Below are 20589 nucleotides of genomic sequence, written 5' to 3'. Positions count from 1 at the left end.
GAATCTCTAAATATATTGGAAAACTTTTATTAAGCCTATTCAGGGAATAATGGAGATTGTAGTCCAATATGACTGGGAAGTACTAAGTTTTAGAAGGTCATTGGAACCTCTTCACATATATCTTCACATGCTTGGATAGGATATAGCCAGTTTTTGTTGTTGTTGTTGTTGTTCTGTAGTATTAGTCCTCAGTTTATGGGTCAGGACTTAATCTGGGTTCTGACATTCTTCATCACCCATTTTTTAAAAGGATGAAAGTCACGTGGAGGGGAAGAGAAAACAAGGGAAAAATTACAGAAAGGAAAAAACAGGGAAAGGGCAGATGTACATATACAGCAGTGTATATATACACCCCCTTTATGGATCACTGCCTTGTGGTGGCAAAGGGGTAACTCAGTGAAGCCATAAGCTATACCATGCAGGGCCACCCAAGATGGACAGGTCATGACAGAGATTTCTGACAAAATGTGGTCCACTGGAAAAGGAAATGGCAACCCACTCCAGTATCATTGCCAAGAAAACCCCATGGACAATGTCAAAAGGCTAAAAGATATGATGCCAGAAGATGAGCCCCTCAGGTCAGGTGTTCAATATGCTACTGGGGAAGAGCGGAGGGCATTTCCAAGTAGCTCCAGAAAGAGTGAAGCGGCTGGGCCAAAGCCGAAAGGACGTTCAGCTGTGGATGTATCTGGAAGCGAAAAGAAGGTCCGATGCTGTAAAGAACAATCTTGTATAGGTACCTGGAATGTAAGATCTATGAACCAAGGCAAGCTGGATGTGGTCAAACATGAGATGACAAGATTGAACATCGACATCTTGGGAGTCAGCGAATTAAAATGAACGGGAATGGGTGAATTTAATTCAGGTGACCATTATATCTACTACTGTGGACAGGAAACCCTTAGAAGAAATGGAGTAGCACTCATAGTCAATAAGAGAGTGGGAAAGGCAGTAATGGGGTACAACCTCAAAAGCGACACAATGATCTCAGTGTGAATCCAAGGCAAGCCATTCAAAATCACAGTAATCCAAGTCTATGCCCCAACCACTGATGCCAAAGAAGCTGAAGTTGACCAGTTCTATGAAGACCTACTTCTAAAACTAGCACCAAAAAGGATGTCCTTTTCATCATGGGGGATTGGAATGTTAAAGTAGGAAGTCAAGGAATAATTGGAATAACAGGCAAGTTTGGCCTTGGAGTACAAAATGAAGCAGGGCAAAGGCTAATAGAGTTCTGTCAAGAGAACAAGCTGGTCATAGCAAACACTCTTTTCCAACAACACAAGAGACGACTCTACATGTGGACATCACCAGATGATCAATACCGAAACCAGATTGATTATATACTTTGCAGCCAAAGATGGAGAAGCTCTATACAGACAGCAGAAATAAGACCAGGAGCTGACTGTGGCTCAGATCATGAGCTTCTTACTGTAAAATGTAGCCTTAAATTGAAGAACATAGGAAAAACCACTAGACCACTCAGGTATGACTTAGATCATATTCCTTGTCAGTACACAGTGAAGTGATGAATAGATTTAGGGGATTAGTTTTGGTAGACAGAGTGCCTGAAGAACCATGGACGGAGGTCTGTAACATTGTACAGGAGGCAGCAACTAAAACTATCCCAAAGAAAAAGAAATGCAAGAAAGTAAAGTGGCTGTCTGATGAGGCTTTACAAATAGCTGTGGAAAGAAGGAATGCAAAAAGCAAGGGTGAAAGGGAAAGAGATAAACAACTGAATACAGTTTTCCAAAGAATAGCAAGGAGGTATAAGAAGGCCTTCTTAAATGAACAATGCAAAGAAATTGAGGAAAACAATAGAATGGGGAAAACTAGAGATCTCCTAAGGAAATTGGAGATATCAAAGGAACATTTAGTGCAAAGATGGGCATGATAAAGGACAAAAAAGGCAGGGACTTAGCAGGAGCAGAAGAGATTAAGAAGAGGTGGCAAGAATACACAGAAGAACTATACAAGAAAGATCTTATTGTCCCTGATATCCATGCTGGTGTGATCACTGACCTTGAGCCAGACATCCTAGAGAGTGAAGTCAAATGGGCCTTAGGAAGCATTGCTAACAACAAAGCTAGCGGAGATGACAGTATTCCAGCTGAGTTATTTAAAATAGTAAAAGATGATGCTGTTAAAGTGCTGCACTCAATATGCCAGCAAGTTTGGAAAACGCAACAGTGGCCATGGGATTGGAAAAGGTCAGTTTACATTCCAATTCCAAAGAAGGGCAATGCCAAAGAATGCTCAAACTATCGCACAATTGCGCTCATTTCACATGCTAGCAAGGTTATGCTCAAAATCCTACAAGCTAGGCTTCAGCAGTATGTGAACTGAGAACTACCAGATGTACAAGCTGGGTTTCGAAGAGGCAGAGGAACTAGAGATCAAATTGCCAACATTCGCTGGATCATGGAGAAAGCACAAGAGTTCCAGAAAAAACACCTACTTCTGCTTCATTGACTATGCAAAAGCCTTTGATTGTGTGGATCACAACAAACTGTGGCAAATTCTTAAAGAGATGGGGGTACCAAACCACCTTACTTGTCTCCTGAGAAATCTGTATGCGGGCCAAGAAGCAACAGTTAGAACCAGTCACGGAACAATCGATTGGTTCAAAATAGAGAAAGGAGTACGACAAGGCTGTATACTGTCACCCTGCATATTTAACTTATATGCAGAGTACATCATGAGAAATGCCAGGCTGGAAGAATCACAAGCTGGAATTAAGATTGCAGGGAGAAACATCAACAACCTCAGATATGCAGATGATACCACCCTAATGGCAGAAAGTGAAGAAGAACTAAAGAGCCTCTTGATGAGGGTGAAAGAGGAGAGTGCAAAAGCTGGCTTGAAACTCAACATTAAAAAAACTAAGACCATGGCATCTGGACCCATCAATTCCTGGCAAATAGAAGGGGTAGAAATGGAAGCAGTAACAGACTTCATTTATTTGGGCTCCAAGATGACCGCAGACAGAGACTGCAACCATGAAATTAAAGGACGCTTGTTCCTTGGGAGGAAAGCTATGGCAAACCTAGACAGCATATTAAAAAGCAGAGACATCACCTTGCTGACAAAGATCCGCATAATCAAAGCTATGGTTTTCCCAGTAGTAATGTATGGCTGTGAGAGCTGGACCATAAAGAAGGCTGAGCGCCGAAGAATTGATGCCTTTGAACTGTGGTGCTGGAGAAGACTCTGAAGAGTCCCCTGGACTGCTAGGAGGTCAACCCAGTCAATCTTAAAGGAAATCAACCCTGACTGCTCATTGGAAGGATTGATAATGAAGCTCAAGCTCAGATACTTTGATCACCTAATGTGAAGAGAGGACTCCTTGGAAAAGACCCTGATGCTGGGAAAGATTGAAGGCAAAAGGAGAAGAGGACGGCAGAGGATGAGATGGTTAGATAGCATCACTGAAGCAATGAGCATGAAACTGAGCAAACTCAGGGAGGCAGTGAAGAACAGGAAGCCCTGGCGCGATATGGTTCATGGGGTCACGAAGAGTCGGACACGACTTAATGACTGAACAACAACAATATATACACATTTTGTACAGCACAGACACATCACTTCTATTATTTTCTGACTCAGTTTCAAGATGCATTTGAAAAAGTTAAGGGTTATTCTCTTTAATAGGAAAATAGAAAACAGCAATTGAAAATATTTCTGTCTGTGCCTCCTCCTTTTTTCTTAGAAACAGCTTGTATCTTACCAACGTTTGGAGGAGGACTGAGTGGTAATCCGGTGAAACCTTCCTACCAGATTGGAGAGAAAGTTCACCTGTCATGCCCAAATGACATGCAGCTAGTAGGAGCATCTCTTCTTCTATGTGAGCCTAGTCTGAAATGGTCTCCTGACCTTGCTAATATCCACTGCAGAAAGCAAGGTATGTCCAAATAGTTAAAATAAAATTGCATCAGTTTATCAGATGCTATCATCATCATCATCATCACCATCATCATCATCATCATCATCATCTGTACCTCCTAAACTAGTCTGCTACCTTCAGAGGTAGTAGAAACCCAAAAGTCAATCCAGTTGCTGATCCAGTCAACTATTATACATGAAATGAAGGGACTACCCTCTTTTTGACTCTGGTAGCAAAATGTCTTGAGCCAGTCCTGATCCAAGCACTGCCTGTCCAAAGATATATTCAGTTTTAGTATCTACATTTTGTATCACTGCAAATTGTGTACTGAGCTCAATGAAGTTTAGATAATTTTTCTTTAAAGTCAAGTGCACCCTCCATTTTTGCTTGAGTGCAATAATTACATTCCATTAAATGGTTGCTTTTAATGAGCCAATTTATAGTCTAAACATTTTGTTTTAATCCCCATTTTCTTGCAATGACAGGAAGCTGGGCTTCAAAATGCTGCAAGGAGGCCTAAAAAGTATATGGCAGCAATAATGCATTATAACATCCAGTTCTCAGTCTTGGCACTGACATTGCCGAAAAATTACCCACCTCTCATTTTTCCAGATGTGTTGATCACAAGAAGAAATGTTATATTAAGTACTGGAATAGTTTTTGATCCATTTAGGATTTGGCTAAATGGGAGATAGATTCAAAAGTGCAACTTGGGAGAGGGGAACTTGTAGACAATTTGGTCTCTGAGTTCTCTCTTTCACCCACTACTATTGGTCTGTTATTAAATTTAGCTAAAGGTTGCCATCCTTTTTGCTACCTTGTGAGAACCGAGGCAATAAGCACAGAGTACTTAAAGTCTTGCTCTCTCCAGCAGAATATAAAATAATATGCATAAAACAACAGCGTGCCATAAAATGCAAATATTAAAATTGGATGGGCATTGATGGACATTTTTCCCAAGCCTAACTGCAGTGCATGGTGGGCATAATTTTTGTTGTAATCATGGTAAAGGAGGAACAGTTGAAAGCTTCCTATTACTGCAGTAGCAATTAAACAATTTCTGTAATATACAGAACATTTGATGATTATAAGCACAAGACCTCAGCTGTTATGTAGTTGGGCTCTCATTAGCCATAACACTGGCACCCGTTCTAAAAGGTGAACCCTAATTTTGTCATTAAGGTGCCGTATCCCTTATTCAGAACTGGTCTATGAATCCTCCCCCAGTGAAACTCATGAGATTATACTGGGGGAGTTTTCTTTGGCTTCCCATTCTCTTCTAGTGACACTCTGTTTCTTCTTTCACTTCAGTTGCCCCTACAGTTACACATCCAACAGTGATTCAGTGCCAACCATGGGAGAGAGTTCATGAGACTCAGTGTGTGTGTAAGTTGCCAAATGAATGTAGGTGAGTGGAGTAGATTTCCAATTTCTGTTCAATTAAATTTCTAGATGTGTGAGTCCTGGACAGATTAGAGAGCCTTGGAGAGATAATCTTGGAGCTTCATTTGCAAAAAATGCTACTTTTTTCTTGCGGTTAATAAGAGAAGGCTCATAGTCTAGTGATCTGAGATATAATCTCTAGTGTTCCCCCCTTGATCCAAGTATGGTTGATAAAGACCTTGCTTGAGATTTTGGAGATGTAATGTCTTTTATATTAAACCTGGCATGGGAAAACTCCAGCCCACTAGTAAAATGTGGTTCAAGGAACATTAAGCAAACATCTTTTTTCCTCATTCCCTTCCTTCAAGTACAGAAGAAGGTAGGAATCACTGTAGTTTCTTTCCCTGTGTGGAAAAAACAAACAAACAAATCAGAAATAAGCATGGTTCTGCTTCTTTCCTTGTCTCCAGAGAGGTATCAAACGACTACTCTGAGCATGGACACAAGATCTTTTCACACATGCACAGTGAGGCACAGAATAATTTGGAAATAAAGTTCCAGTCATAGTGGTGTCAGCACCCAGCCAACCTCAAAAAAGTTAACCAGGGTTGGCCTGTATCAGCACTTGTATGCAGGATCCCCAAGAGATCCCAGAACTGTAGACAAGATTAAGAAGTTGAAAAACCATCTCAGAAGAAAGCAATAGCAAAGCATTTCCATACTATTGCTAAGAAAACAGTATGGACATAAGCACCAGATGCTCAGCTTGATTTGAGGAAATTATTACTATTTATTTGTCCTCTACTACCAAAACAGTGAATGTGAAGAGCTTATGGGAGAGGTGGGGTTTTAGGAGAAGTAGGGCTTCACCCACTGTCATCTTCTGGATCCAGAATATATCCTGGAAGGCAATCCTGTCTTTAGACCATTGACAGCTTCTAGCCCAGGCTGCATTAAGCCCTGCCCTTGAATTCCACCATAAAGCTGGAAAATGTATGGAGTTGGAGGACATCATGCTAGTCAGTGAATGTGTGCATCTAATTTAAATTAAAGATAATTAACATGATTAAACGCCATGTGTGTAATAATTTCCTCTTCTAACATATTAAGAATTACAATTCGGCAGCAGAGTTTGGAGGCTGCGCCCAAAGCTTTCAAGGATGACAAACAGCCTGGGGGATTCAGATGGTGTTTTCCTGCTGTTAAGAGTCATAAGACCATTGTGGGTGATTTGCTGGAGTTATTGTTTTTCCTTTCCAGATCTTCCCTGGATGTCTGTGCTATTGACCCAAAAACTCAGAGAAGCATATGGCTAACCATTTGCAAGCTACATGCCCTCGAATGTGGGGGTAGGCACTACACTTTAGTGGGTGAGCAAAACTGCAGAGCTCGTACCACATCTGAGAGAAATTGTGGATCCTGTCAGTTGTGGGAGAACTGTAATGGTAAGAGATTTTCCTTACTTCCTGGCTTAGAGAATGTACATTTGGAGCAGTGGCAGGCAGGGCTTCCCGTCTGTCTCTGACAAAGAATCAGGGGGACCATTGGCCTCCTAGATTTCATGCAATACAATATTACAATAATAAATACAAAATAATTCCTAGACGGATTTTTTGTCCTTTCAGATTTTCTCAGGAGAGTTCTCATGTTTCCTATTATGCCCTTCAAAACCATGCAGAGGGAAAATTAAGGGTTATGACCAAGGCAAAGAGTAGAGAAAGGAATTAGAGGAAAGCTATAGCTTATGAGAGCCAGTTTGGTATAGTGGTTAAGGCACCAGGCTAGAAACCAGAAGACCATGAGTTCTAGTCCCACCTTAGGCATGAAGGCAGCTGGGTGACCTTGGGCCAGTCATACCCTCTCAGCCCTAGGAAACAGGCAATGGCAAACCACTTCTGAAATCTTGCCAAGAAAACTGCAGGGACTTGTCCAGGCAGTCTCCAGGAGTCAACACTGAGTTGAAGTAATACACGCACACGCACACACACACACACACACACACACATAATAGTTTACTGACCTGTTGTACCTGTTGCTGCTACTTGTTCTGTTCTGGAAACAAGGGTATCTACAGGGTGTCATCATAAAAGTCAGGTGGGAGCTACAGCAGTGTGGTCAAATATCTGCCTGTTTTTTGAGTGTTGCATGTGTATACACATGATGCACATAAAAAATGGTTGGAGCTTTGATCATCATGGCCACCATCTTGACTTTTTATGACCATACCCTGTGGTTACCCTTGCCTGGGAAAATACACTAGATAGTTGGTGAAAGCTCCCAATACATCTTTTGAGCCTTAAACGTGTTTGTTTGTTTGTTTGTTTGTTTGTTTATCGAATTTGTCACCACCCATCTTCTTAAATGACTTTGGGCAGTTTACAAAACAATTAAAATCACTTAAAATTACAATATTACAATAATAAATACAAAATAAAAAGATCCAAAGTAATTGGCGATCACTCAGGAAGCGTCATCGAGGCGCTAGCCATCCCCAGGATTGGGTAGAGTTGTTATCCCCCCACACAACCTGGCAGAGCCAGGTCTTCAATTTTTTCTGGAAGGCTGGTAGGGTAGGGCCTGCCACACCTCTGGGGGGAGAATGTTCCAAAGGACGGGAGCAATGGCAGAGAAGGCTGTCCTCCTGGGCCCCACCAGTCAACATTCTCTCGCTGACGGGACCCGCAACATGCCCTCTCTGCCTGACTGGCATGTTTAATTGGCTTCTTTTGATAACTACCACTTTCACTTAATCAATTGATTTGGTTGGTTTATTTGTTACAGATCTGATTTTTTGTTTTCATTGCATTAACCTACTACTTTACAATTGTTATTTAGAGTCCACCAACAAATGCATATGCAGAGAAGCTGGACAATGCAGCGAAACTGGAACAAGCATTTGTGTCAGGGTGAATGGAAGTTCTGGCCAACGGACTATGTCTGAATGCGAGGCTGGCATCCTCAGATGCAAGGGAGAGAATGTCAGTGTTATTAGCATAAGGCCTTGTAGTACACAACAAATTTCCAATAATTAATGGCATTGGTAATAGAATTGGATGTACAATGTGATGAACAATGAAGGGCAGAAAAATGGTGACAAGGGCTCTATTGAAATTTGCAAAATATCTATCTTTCTATTAGATGATACATGGAGAGAAGGGTTTGCAAACACTTTACTGGTGTATATTCTTTTCCCAAATAAAAGTTAGAAAAAAATCAGTCCACCCCATTGTATATGGATTTTATCCATATTGCAGGAATATCCCCAAATTTAGGGTAGCCCACAAACAAAAACATGCTGAACTTTTTCTGACCAAGAACCACTTTTGCCTATCAGTGACAGGCTTGAGGCCACACTCCAAAAATGATAGCTGAAAACAAGACCTCAAAACTAAATTAGTTTTGTTTGCAAATTAAATGGCATGAATATAATTACTTTTAGTTATAGAGCATATTTAATAATTTCCACTTCTGTCACTTTAAAAAGGATAATTGCGAACAATGTTTGGAAGTCTCTGGAGGCCACATGCAGTCCTGGGAATTTAGGTTGAGTACTTCTGCACTAAGGGATCAAGGAAACTCCAGTTCTGGCTAGCTAACAGTAACCGTAACAATAAGCATTTGGCAGGCTAACAGTTGTGTTTAGTGATCTGCATTCTGCCTGGCAGCTGATTAGTTCTGTAGACCTGCCATAACCCACATCTATTTCACCTTGTCTTACTAAAGTAAACAGACAGATGGTATGGTGGTAGACCTCTTTAACAATCCTGAAGCATTCAAAGATCATGTTGACATTTCATACCAATAAATGATGTTTTAAAAATTGTGGCAATGTGATTTCTATTCACAACTTTTACTTTGATTGATCTTTATCAGGTTCAAAAGAATTTCAGCAAGTTTTTCAAACATAAAACCCAGTAGTGATAGAGTAACAACAGCTGCCATAATTGACTCCAAGTCCTTGATGTAGATGTAAGGTTTACCCCGTTCGACTCAGAGAAACTCTCATGACACGTGTGTTCAGCAAAGAAGTTTACTCAAGCGTAACGTACGTAATTACAGACAAAGCCAGGACTGGCTTGGCACATCTTACAGCACAATTTATAGTCCCCCCGTTCCCGCACTTAGCTCCATTGCTTGGTTACAAATTACCCACAGTAACCCCCCCCCTTCACCGAAATGGCAGATTCAGTCCAGTTGTTTGTTTCTTGATTGCTTTACCCCACTGGCGTGGTCGTTGTCTTCATTGGGTCTTTCTGTTGCATGCAAAGCCGGGGGTTCTCAATCACGCGCTGATTGCTTTGCCCTGAGCCGCTGCTCACTCCTTTGTCTGCAGCACTCAAGGCAAATTGGTGTCCGCAAGTATCCGCTTGTGGTTTAGTAAAGCGGTCCCAGCTGGCCCATTAATCAGTTCGCGGTTTCTCACTTCCCCTTTTCCTTTGCTGGCGCTCGGGCGGTGAAACTGACTAAGTATGGCTGGGCAAGTCCCTAGCCATGCCGCGCCGGCTGAATCTGACAGTAGATATCTCAGTTGAAGATATCTCTAAGCTCCATGATAATTTATTTCCCACAAACATGCATTTATTCTTTAAAAATAATTTCCAAGTCTTAATATTTAAAGTTCAACCAACGTTTTCTGAGCCCTTAATCTTTTTAAAACTTTCTGTAGCAAAAACCTTGTCTTATTTTTTGCTGTTTATTGTAAATTCTATAAATCTTCATTTTCTTGAACTAAGGTTTGAAGGTACTCACTCACGAGGTGTTTTTAGCATTGTCCCTTTGAGGGTGTCTAAGTTCATTAAAGCCGTTAATAGCAATTTCCAAAGGTAGTTAACAAGGGAAGTGCACAAACTTAGTGATTAACTTAGTGAAAGGCTCCGTTTGCAGCTAGTGCAAATATGGTGAATTCTCCTCCTCCACCAGAGATCACTGTCTTGTGGTTCTTCATGAGGAAAAGGAACAACCTTAAGAAGAAACAGCTTGGGCAATCGTTTGGGTGTCTCTCTCTTTTATCCAGAGAGGATCAAAGGAGCTGATCTGCTAACCAGCTCCTTAAAAAGATCCACAGATGCTGGCTCTACTTTTTCACAGAGCCATCTTCAGTCAGCCATCTTCCCTGGAAGTCTCAAGATGCTGCAGTACTGAAGAGTGGTCATACGAAGATGATCTATTACAGTGTTGCTTCCAGACTAAAATATTTTGCTCCTATTATGTCTGTCCATATTTTTGGAGTATATAAGGTATATTTGCTATACCTTCATTTCTGAAACTAGTTTGATACACAGCAAACTTCTTCATCTATTTCTATCGTAAGTCCTTTTTATTATCTCGGAGAAAGACAGAATGACTACTTCTATGGCTACAATTCTAAGCACATTCAGGTGAAAATCAATCCCATTGCTATTGCTGAGATAATTTATCAGTAAAATGTAAGGCTGAATTATTGGGCTTTCAGGTTGATCCATAACTCAGAGTCCGGCCATTAATCAACATGTTTGCCATTTTTCCTTCATTGGATTGTTTATCAGGTCAGCCTCTGAAAAAGTCTGCTGGGCTTATGAAATAGGCAAAATGATAAATGCAGGGCACTCACCTTCTGCTTTTGCCAAGGGAACAAAATACATATAGTGACAAATAATGCCACAGAAAACATCATGGGATCCAAAGTATTCAGGATTGGTATAAAAAAGCCAGGATAAATATGTGTCTACCTATTCTATTATTTATTTGTTAGATTTATATCCTGCCTGTCCTCCAGAAGCTCAAACCAGCATATATAATTATAATGGTATGTGGGAATGACCTTGGGGGACAGGAGGAAGAGCCACAGACTAGATAACCATCATGCAAAAGGTATCTCAGCCCACAGAAGCAGAGAGCACATGGGAAGTGTTTCAGAAGGGACTCTCCCTAGTTTTCTGGAAAGTAAAAGTAAAGAAGCGGAGAAATACTTTCAGACTTGCAAGATTCTGTTACTGTAACCTTACAATAAAGGTAGTGTTAGTACTCATGGTTTGTGCTTTTTTTCTGGACTACCTTGAAGGTAGACAATAACACCCCCACATCCATTCCCCCACCACAAGAACAGCCCTGTGAAACAGGTTGGACTTAGAGATAGTGATTGGCCCAAAGTCACTCAATATACTTCCATGGTTGTAGGATGGACTGGAATTGGGTCTCCGGAATCCTAGTCCAACACTTTAAATGTTATACCATATTAGCTCTCTTTACTTAAGACTTCCTTTCAGAGGAGGCATTCAACTACAACCAAAAGGGCTGAACTCAATTCCTGAGCCCAGTTTCTTATTTACTTACAGTATCTTTGTCTTGTCTACATTTAATTTTAGCTTATTTTTCTTCATCAAGTCTATTATGGAATTACATCCTTGGAGCTAGATGGTAAGGAACAATACACATAAGTTCCATCCACACTGATATACTACTTCAAACCTCTGAATGATCTCCCCCAGCAATTTCATCTAGATGTTGAACAGCTTGAGAGAGAAGATGGAACTCTATCGGATAATAGGAACAGTAGTCTCCTTCTGGATATAGGAGGTGGAATCACTGAAAGGATATATCTTACCAGATACTGCTAAACAATGTCATGATCAGTGGTATCCTAAGCTGAGTGGCAGCCCTTTGAGGTAGGCAAGGCCAAGAAATAGTCACAGCAGGGATTCCAATAAGAAGATAAAAACATAAGCAGTGCTCTACTGGATAGGATCCTTGGCCCATCTAGCCCAGTGTCTGTTCTCACAGTGGCCAACCAACTACACAAGGAAGCCAAACAATCTCCCAGCCTATGATCTACAGAGGCAGTCACACTGCCATCAAGGCTAATAGCCATTGATCCCCATGCCTTCATGAGTTGATCCAATCCCTTTTTCAAGCCAGCTAAGCTGGTAGCCAGCACCACATCTCATAATGCTTTTTATTGTTGTAGGGTAGAGTAACAGAATCTTAAAAGCCTGTCAGAGTTTCTTTCTGCTCCATGTTATTCCAGATTAAAGGCAGGGTTATTCTGAGTTTATTTCTCATGCTTTCCCCTTTCTTAGGGCTGAGTAATCTTATCTGAAAGTCTCCTCTTAACAGTTCACTCATTCCTTCTTCAAAGCTAAGTCTACATTCCTTCACACTGAGTGATCAAGGGCTGTACTCCCTCCATTTTCTGGTACAGGTTGTTCACCAACATGATCAAAAGAATCTCAGTCTGTTTCCCAACCAAAATAGGTTCTCATATCATCCAGATGATCTGCAGCTGCAAGGCCACCATCTCTCACCTTGCCCAGAAGTGCAAGTATTTGAGCCTGGCCTATACTTGCATGAATCTTTCAGGACAAGAAATAGTTTCTTGGAGGTCTTAAACAAGGGAGAACACATCTCATTCACAAGAAGGCACTGATCGCTTTCTTTAATTATGGGGTTAATTCCATTATGCAACTAGTACCATTAAATCAGGCGGGAGGGCAAGGATTGAGTAAGCAGATCATAAACCTCATCTCTCTACCTGTGCTGTCTACATCTTTAGGATTTACAAGCCAAGAAGAATCCAAAATAAGTCAAGAAGTTACAGAGGTTGCATCCCTAAGACCTGTTCAATACTGAAATTCAGGTTGAGGTGGATCTGATCAACTTTACCTGTAAAGAATTATGTAAATTGCTCCCAGTAAATTGCTCCCAAGTATTCCTGCTCTCCCTTCAACATTTCGGTGAAAGAGATGTTGTATGGTACAGAAAAGCAACTCTAGCCTATTCAGTGAAAAGGCAATGGAAGCAGAGAAGCAGGTGTTTTTCATTGCCTTTACATGGGCTTCAATCTGCTTGATCTGATATATCCTGGGGTTCCTCCACTTGTGCTGTAAATATTATTCTACTCAATTTATCATTCTCAATTCTCAGTAAACCAAGGGACTATTCTGATTCTGTAAGATGAAGAGGTCACTTAGAAACATAGCATTAACCACCCAGGCCATCTGTTTTCCTTAGATCAACAGGGCTATCAACAGTTAGTACCTCAAGTCAACCAAGGGATCAAAGTGTAATTGTTAAGTGATATGGGGAGCTGCTCAAGCGTATTCAGGAAAATATCTGATTCCCTAGGTTGGATCATTTTTAATTGATCCTCCACAAATGCAATTTATATTGGCTCCCCACCTGCACATGGAAATTTAGGAGATGCACAAAATGGAAAATGTACACTGAATCCTGAAAATTCCATAAAACTGTTTTGAATTGGCCACAGTTTGATGACACAAAACTCTGAGTGTTCCATGTTTTGTCTGAACAGCATTCAAAACAAATTTCTTGGCCAAGTGAATCCATGGAGAACTTAAAAATTGTCAGCCCCACTAGGTAGACCCGACCAGAAAATCAACTCCACAGACAGGCTAAAATTACTTTTATTGAGATTGGCTATAATAACAGAATCTTGCAAGTCTGTTATTGTGCTGTACCTCCTCCTCCTCCTTATACTCCCATGAATCGGGATAACAACTGCCTGAGTCACTTCCAAACGTTATCTTGTCTCTCTGGATTTAAAAAATGTTTCAGCCCCTTTTGCCTAGGCAATGGTTCTTGCATATTTCCATCAAAGTTGTCTTCCTTACTCTCTACAAAAATGAACTTTGTGAACTGCAAAAGTGCAGATAACCAGTAATTATCAGCAAAGAGATAAAGGAAAAATAACTCATTGTTGTCATCTGTTGGTCATTTGGATTTCTGCAGTTCCTAACCAGTAGCCCCAGCCGAGAAAAAACTCTTTCCTTGCCTGAGTTTATATTCCTCCCATCCTTTTCCTTCCTAGGCTCCCCCTGCCCCATCCCTCATCTTTCCCTGCCATATGCAGAAGTAGTACAGCCTGGGGAAATCCTTGGATGGCTGTTGACTGGAGTACTAAGGCAGAAAGGAACTGAGAACCTGCCAATCCCAATCTGAGATTATAACCCTCATGGAGGCAATGACTCCATGGTGAGGGCCTTTTAGCAGATGTGAGCCAGCCATGAAATAATCTCCAGGCAATTTCACAGGGGACAATGAACCATGTTAAGAGTACCAGAAGTCTATCATTGCCAAAGATTGCAGTCAGCACCAATTCTAATGCTGCCTCCTCTGGTGTACAGGGTGATGAAAGTTCCCATGGAGCTTGGGTGCAGCTGACAAGAGAAGTAAGTTGGCCTCCTGATAGGTCAAGGCTTCCCCAGACACAGCTATTGCTTCCTTCTTACTTTTCTTCCTCCTCAAAGCAATCTCCCTGTTCCTGCTTGCAGTTGTTTCTGCTGCCAGGGAAAAGGGACTTCTCCTGGATAGAAGCCACAGCTTGCTGGATAATAAAGTGCTACCCTCCCACCCACATAACTGCTAACTCCTGCTGTTTGTTCTGAAAAGTCAGGTGAAGCCCCACAAAGGCTACTTCATTCCAAACCACACGGGTCAGCAGATAACTGTACAGCTGAAAGAATGAGCAGGGAAAGAAACACTGAAGTTAGGTGTATAACTTTTTTTAGAAGCATGCATTTGGATTGGTACTTGTGTGAAAGAAAATAAAGAACCTTTCTTTAGGAAATAACATATGATAGGAAAGGCTGCATTGTGTAATTCTATCTATAAGAGACGGTAACATGTTTACTCCATTATGGAGATAGAGTGAGTCAGGAAGAAGCTGAATTTGCCCAGATCAGGATCAAAAAAGAAAGGAAACTGAACTGAGGGAAGAAGAGATGAAAGCCCTATGAATATCAGTCAAACCCAGTGTTTCTCAGTCTTGACAACTTTAAGATGTCTGGACTTGTGCCAAGTCACTCTGCTAACCATCTCCACATCAATTGCCCCTAGTGTTCTGGGTTTATAGATACAAAAAGCTGGTGGAAGTTCAGTTCACCAGAAAGCAAAGCTGAATTCCACCAACCCTTTCTTCATGCAGATGATCAGGTGAGATTCTGTCCCTCTTGGCCCAATAGTGGTCTGTCACTGTCTGCAAAGCTCCAGCTCTTTCTATCCTATACTGCTCGCTCATCCATTCAGCCCCCTTAGCTTTCCCATGATGGTTACTGACATTCTGATCACCCAAGCCAATCACATCCCCTCTATTTGAAAACACAGATGATGAGAGGTGGGGTTTTGTGTAGTTAAATCAGATGACCATTGATATTGATTGGGCAGATAAGGAGAGGGACTTTGTTATTTGGGGATTGGATGGGGCCAGGAGGAGAGTTGGGTTTGGCTGAATATCACCTAAAATCAGATGGAATACTTGGAAATCACCACATTTTGGTTCATCTCCAAAACAAAACAACCTTGTTTTGGTTTCTAAATGAACCAAACCAGGCAAAAGACGTTTGTTTTGTACATGAAACACTTGGGGTGGCTATTCCATGCTCGAAATGATTCATACCGATACTGTTTTGCACTTCCTGTTTGGTAATAAAAAATGCAGAGCTCCCTGTGCCTTTAGATCACCACCTCCACTTGAATAATGCATACCCTTGATTTCTTTTTCATTTTCTACCATTTTGAATTTATTGGATCTACATGGGTGTTATATTCTATCAGTGAACTGACTAGCTCATTCTCAAGGACACATGATGCACACTTTTACCAATCCTTACGCTATTTTCCTCCCAAATAATTTTTCTCCTAGCTGTTTTTATGGCAGTTTTTTTTAAAGGCAAATACAGCTTCTGTGCACAATAGAGTACAATATAAGCCAAGGTTGCAGTACTATCAATTTTATTTCTGGACTGCTGCCACACTACTCTTAGGAGGAAGGGAAATGAAGCCAGGAAAGCATTTTTGTAGAGGTTATGAAACAGACTGAAAGTGACTAGTAGAGATTAAGATTTGGTTCACTGGAAATTGGTTTGTGAATGAGATATATGCCTTGTGTGTACATGGTAAGAATAGTAAATATGACACTGTTTGTTATGTACCTACTCACAACTAGGAAAACTATCACCACAGAGCCTCACACAACATAGAGGCTTCTAGCATAAATTTTCCCTTGGCCTCTGTGTTATCTTCTCCATATCTTCTTAAAGACTTACCCAATCTGTTGCTAACTCTGGATGTGTTAGATTATGATTCCCACCATCTCCAGCCATCTTGGCCAATGATAGCATGAAGACTGTAGATTTTTATTTTTTGGATGATTTAGGTTTCTATGTCACATACTCACATGGGTGTACAGCAACTAATATAATACTGGATTAAAACCAAAGAATAAATAATATTAACCATAACAGCCAACCTGACAGGCCACCATTCAGAAACAGAACAATATTCACATGTCTTCACATGCTCTCCTGAAGAGCCAGGTTTCACTTCTCTTCAGAAATATGAGTGGAAAGTCCAAACTGTAGATTGTTCTACAAGAGGAAGGCTATTACTGAGAAGTCTCAATAGCATTGTCCTTGCAGATAATATTCCTTTGATGGAAGGACCTTCAGCAAGCCCTCCTCCTTGATTTTACCAGGTGGGGAGATTCAACTTGGAGAAGTTGGTGTCAGAAATATACAGGGCAATGTAGGGCTTTAAAGCTAGCAACCAGCATCTTGAATTGCATTCAGAAGCTAACTGGCAGCCAGTGCAGGTTCCACAGTGGTGGTGGTATGTGGGTGAACTGTGATACACCCATAACTACCTGGGTGGCCTCATGCTGAACCATCTGAAACTTCCAAAGGGTCTTCAAGGGCAGCCCCATGTAGAGCAAATTGCAGAAGTCCAAATGCAAGACGATAAAGACATGAATGACCACAAGCAAAGTCTGTTCAAGAAATGTCTGCAACTGTGTAACTGTGTAAAGGTTATTCAGACAAATTTTATGCAGGAGAATATTAGAAGTTCCATCAAAATCTGCAACTAACCTTAATAAATCAATCAAATGATCAATACCTATGAAGAACGTGAATTTAGCATACAAGGATTAGCATGATCCCTTACTACTATCAAAAGAAAAACAACAACAACGAGCCCTACTGTATTATATCCTATGACTTCACAATTTTAGGCACATTAGTAGTATCCTTTTGCCAAATGCCTGCCAATTTCTCAAATATACTTTTCTCTCTTTTTTGCTCCCACCCTCAGTAACGCCAATCCTATTCATTTCTAACATATCTGCATCAAGGCATTTCACGTTATAGGGCTAGTAAAGCTGCAGCATTAGCAAGAGGATATGGCCCTTATTCTTACCTACTTTTGGAATGAAATACTCAACATCTCATGTAAAGCCTATGTGGCCCTCAAGCCAGTGGAAGTAGCAAATTTCTAGGATACAAAATCTTTAAGGAGACTAGTTTGCCTTTTGGATATTTTGTGAAGTCCATAACCACTGTGATGCACTGTCTATCAGTGCCTGAGTAACCCTCCCATGGTAGCTATGTTATGAATGGGCTAACCACTTGTTCTCAAAACTCCAAAGGTGCTCCAGATCCATTACTAGAATATATACAATATTCAGTTCTACCAATGTTTTCATTCAATGAATTTATTTTGGACTGTGATTGAAATATGACTGAGTACATCAGACATCTGTTTGCCAACCCATTTTATGACACACATTTCCCAGGATGCAACAGTATTGCCTTCGTGTTGGCACATTTCAGTGCTCCAAATACACAGAGGGTAGATGTCCTCCTTCGATTTCCAGACCCATACTGAATGCAATAGACGTGTTCTTCACTCTTTGCACACTGACTTGGAAGTAGGCAGGTACAGTGCAATCCTTCTTCTGTAAATAGATAAAAATATAGGATCAGCTAAGCATTTATTTTTACTTTAGTATGTAGTATTTGTGTGTGTGTGTGTGTGTTTTCATTTGCTATGCACTTATATCTAAATGCCATAATAACTATTTTGCAATAACAATCATAAGACTAAACATAATGCCGCTTAACAATAACTGGTTCTTGATCCATAAAGACAACCTCCTAAGTTTTATAGAACTATTCTTATAATAGAAGTCCCTCAGGACTTGTTTTTTCCTTGATTATAAACCAACTGTTGCAATAAAGTTTTGCAACTGAGAGCCACATTCAGTTTTTCAGGGGTGGGAGAAGGGTGTCTTCAGTGGATGGATGACGAGTAGGTGAGGCTGTATCATTCATCTTAGATAGGATTGGAATTTTTTTTGGAGGGGGGAGTTCTGTTTAGAGTGATGATGTGATAGAACTGGGGAGTTTTATTTGTATTTCATCATCAACAACATCAGCTTCATCTACACCTTCTTACTAAATGTTGTAAGACTTAAAATTGCAATTTCTTTATTTGTCTTCCTACCTCAAAATAATGGGAAACAACCCCACCAACCTTTGTTTAGGAGCAACTTGGAAGTACAAAAAACAGTGGTGGGAAACAAGTTACCTATCTCTGTTATAAATTAACTGCTATTAATTAACCATCATCTTCCTATCAATCTTTCTCACCACTATATGGAAATAAGATATTATTAAATTATTTGTTTAATAAGGACAACCCAAATTCTGCAAATCTCTTCTGTTGCACTTGAAGGTGTTTTCATCAGTGTCAGTATTGAAATTAAACCCTTCTAATTTGCTTTGAAACTTTCATTTATTGTAGGTTCCAGAAAAGATAGCATTTCCTTTGCTTCAATTACCGTCTACCATATTGCATTAAAAACAAAATCTGAATTTTCATAATCAGATTGAAAAAACAGATTGGAGTGTTTGTGTATGTGCCTGTGCAAAAGAGAGTCACATCAACTTCTTATTTCAGATGTGAACAGATACAAAATAGATTCAGTTTCTAAATAGTGAGGTTAATACCAATAGCAAAGGAGGTGAACATTTTAAATTTAACCAGACAAGCCATTTTTTTCTGGCAGAAAGCTTTTCCTGTATGAATCTCTGCCAAGGCCATTTACAGGAAAGATCACAATTGCTATCATCCTACAGCACAGTGAAAAACAAGTTACATAACAAACAGAGATGTGGACATTCATTTTCGGGAAGGTTTCACAACCTCAAAACATTTTCTTGAGCCCTTTCGAAACAGAGCTTAAATAAATAAAGAACGCATATAAGGGGTTTGTTAGCTACTATGCTTTGGAAAAGCCTCAGAGATCAGCAATGCAATTCCATCCATTTTTCCTACTCAGAATTAAAGCTTTTGGAGTTAAGATATGTTGATTCTAAACTAAAAGTGATACCTAAATCAGAATACTGCTGTAATACTTTTATCGATTCGCTAGGAGATCCAAATATTTTTTACATTTTAAACTGTAGTTTTGATAAATTGCCATTTTTAACATACAGTATAAAAGAAAAAAGTGGTATTGTCAGATACTTCTGATACTGTGCATAGGTGCATGCAGATCTGTTCTAGACTTCTTCTCCATTGGATGGCTGGTGCTTGTGAAATTCTCCCTTTCTATCAAACTTCTAGGTGGCCCTTTGTCTGGTCCAGAGCTTGGGAAGTCATGCAATAAGATGTCCCCTTGCAGAGTAGACTTGGAGAGGGGAGGAGTAGCAAAGGAGATAGGGAGGAAGAAGTGGCAGGGGACATCCCGCTGTGTGAGTGAAAGTTGACTCATGTGAACAATGGATATATCCTTCTGATTAACTAAAACTTAGTCACGCAGCATCTAATAAAAAATAGTAACATGCATTATTTATTTATCTCAGTAACTAGAATTATGTAGTGTTTTTTTATGCATTAACTTACAAAAAATTAAAAATCACCTCTACAAGTCAAAGATTGCAGTGTTCAAGAGACCTACCTGCACATCTTTCCCAGTCATAGCATACATCATATCCACAGGGCTCTTTCCTTCTGCTGTTTGCTGAAAGATTTGCCCTCTCAATGGCCCAGGTCAACCTAGTGTCATCACGACAAGGTTTGTTATGGATAAAATGGACTTGTTCATCATTCCTGCACTTTTCAGCCAGATAATGACAGCTAGAATTTGTAACAGCTTGTTCAGATTGTACATCCAATATGCAGATATCTTCTGAGCTGGTGCTGCCAAGAAATACAAATTATACATTTGGAGACAAAAAGATTCCATTGGTTTTCCTTGCTTCCATATTTCTACAATATAATTCATTGCCTGAGTAGTCAGTAAATCAAATATTTTATTGCCTGATGCATCAGTAGTTTCCAATATTCAGGAGCTTGAATGACCACATTGTATAACTAGACCTGTGCCAATGACCAAGCTTTAAATTGTCTCTCGTCCACAATGTCTCTGATGTTGATTTTGACATCCATTAATTGGCTCATTAAAAAGAAATTAGCATTTTATCCACTCCATTGTCCCCAAAGACAAGGCTGTAAACTCTACATCAGAGTAGATAGCCCCTTGTGGG

General features: G+C 40.3%; 2 protein-coding genes across 4 annotated transcripts in view; one reads left to right on the top strand and one right to left on the bottom strand.

The window, feature by feature from the left end:
• Positions 1-9101, top strand: part of C7 (complement C7) — a 36348-nt gene extending 27247 nt beyond the window's left edge. For both annotated transcript variants that reach the window (XM_088152781.1, XM_088152780.1), the window contains exons 15-18: positions 3713-3904; positions 5198-5294; positions 6530-6714; positions 8105-9101. In XM_088152781.1, coding sequence (XP_088008907.1) covers positions 3713-3904; positions 5198-5294; positions 6530-6714; positions 8105-8301 — 671 coding nt within the window. In that variant the 3' untranslated portion in view covers positions 8302-9101. The remainder of the gene's footprint in view (positions 1-3712; positions 3905-5197; positions 5295-6529; positions 6715-8104) is intronic.
• Positions 9102-17734: 8633 nt separating this feature from the next.
• The window catches only part of LOC103059215 (complement component C6-like), a 31435-nt gene continuing 28580 nt past the window's right edge, over positions 17735-20589 (bottom strand). For both annotated transcript variants that reach the window (XM_088152795.1, XM_088152796.1), the window contains 2 exons: positions 20001-20242; positions 17735-17993 (listed from right to left, as the gene is read on the bottom strand). In XM_088152795.1, the coding sequence (XP_088008921.1) occupies positions 17812-17993; positions 20001-20242 (424 nt within the window). In that variant the 3' untranslated portion in view covers positions 17735-17811. The remainder of the gene's footprint in view (positions 17994-20000; positions 20243-20589) is intronic.

The sequence above is a fragment of the Python bivittatus genome, unplaced genomic scaffold (genome assembly GCF_059951505.1).
Source record: "Python bivittatus isolate LINGU-HERP-01145 unplaced genomic scaffold, Pbiv_v1 ctg000570_np1212, whole genome shotgun sequence".
In the NCBI taxonomy this organism is placed as follows: domain Eukaryota; kingdom Metazoa; phylum Chordata; class Lepidosauria; order Squamata; family Pythonidae; genus Python; species Python bivittatus.
Note: the sequence above shows the minus strand (reverse complement) of the source record. Positions and strands in the feature narration are given on the sequence as shown.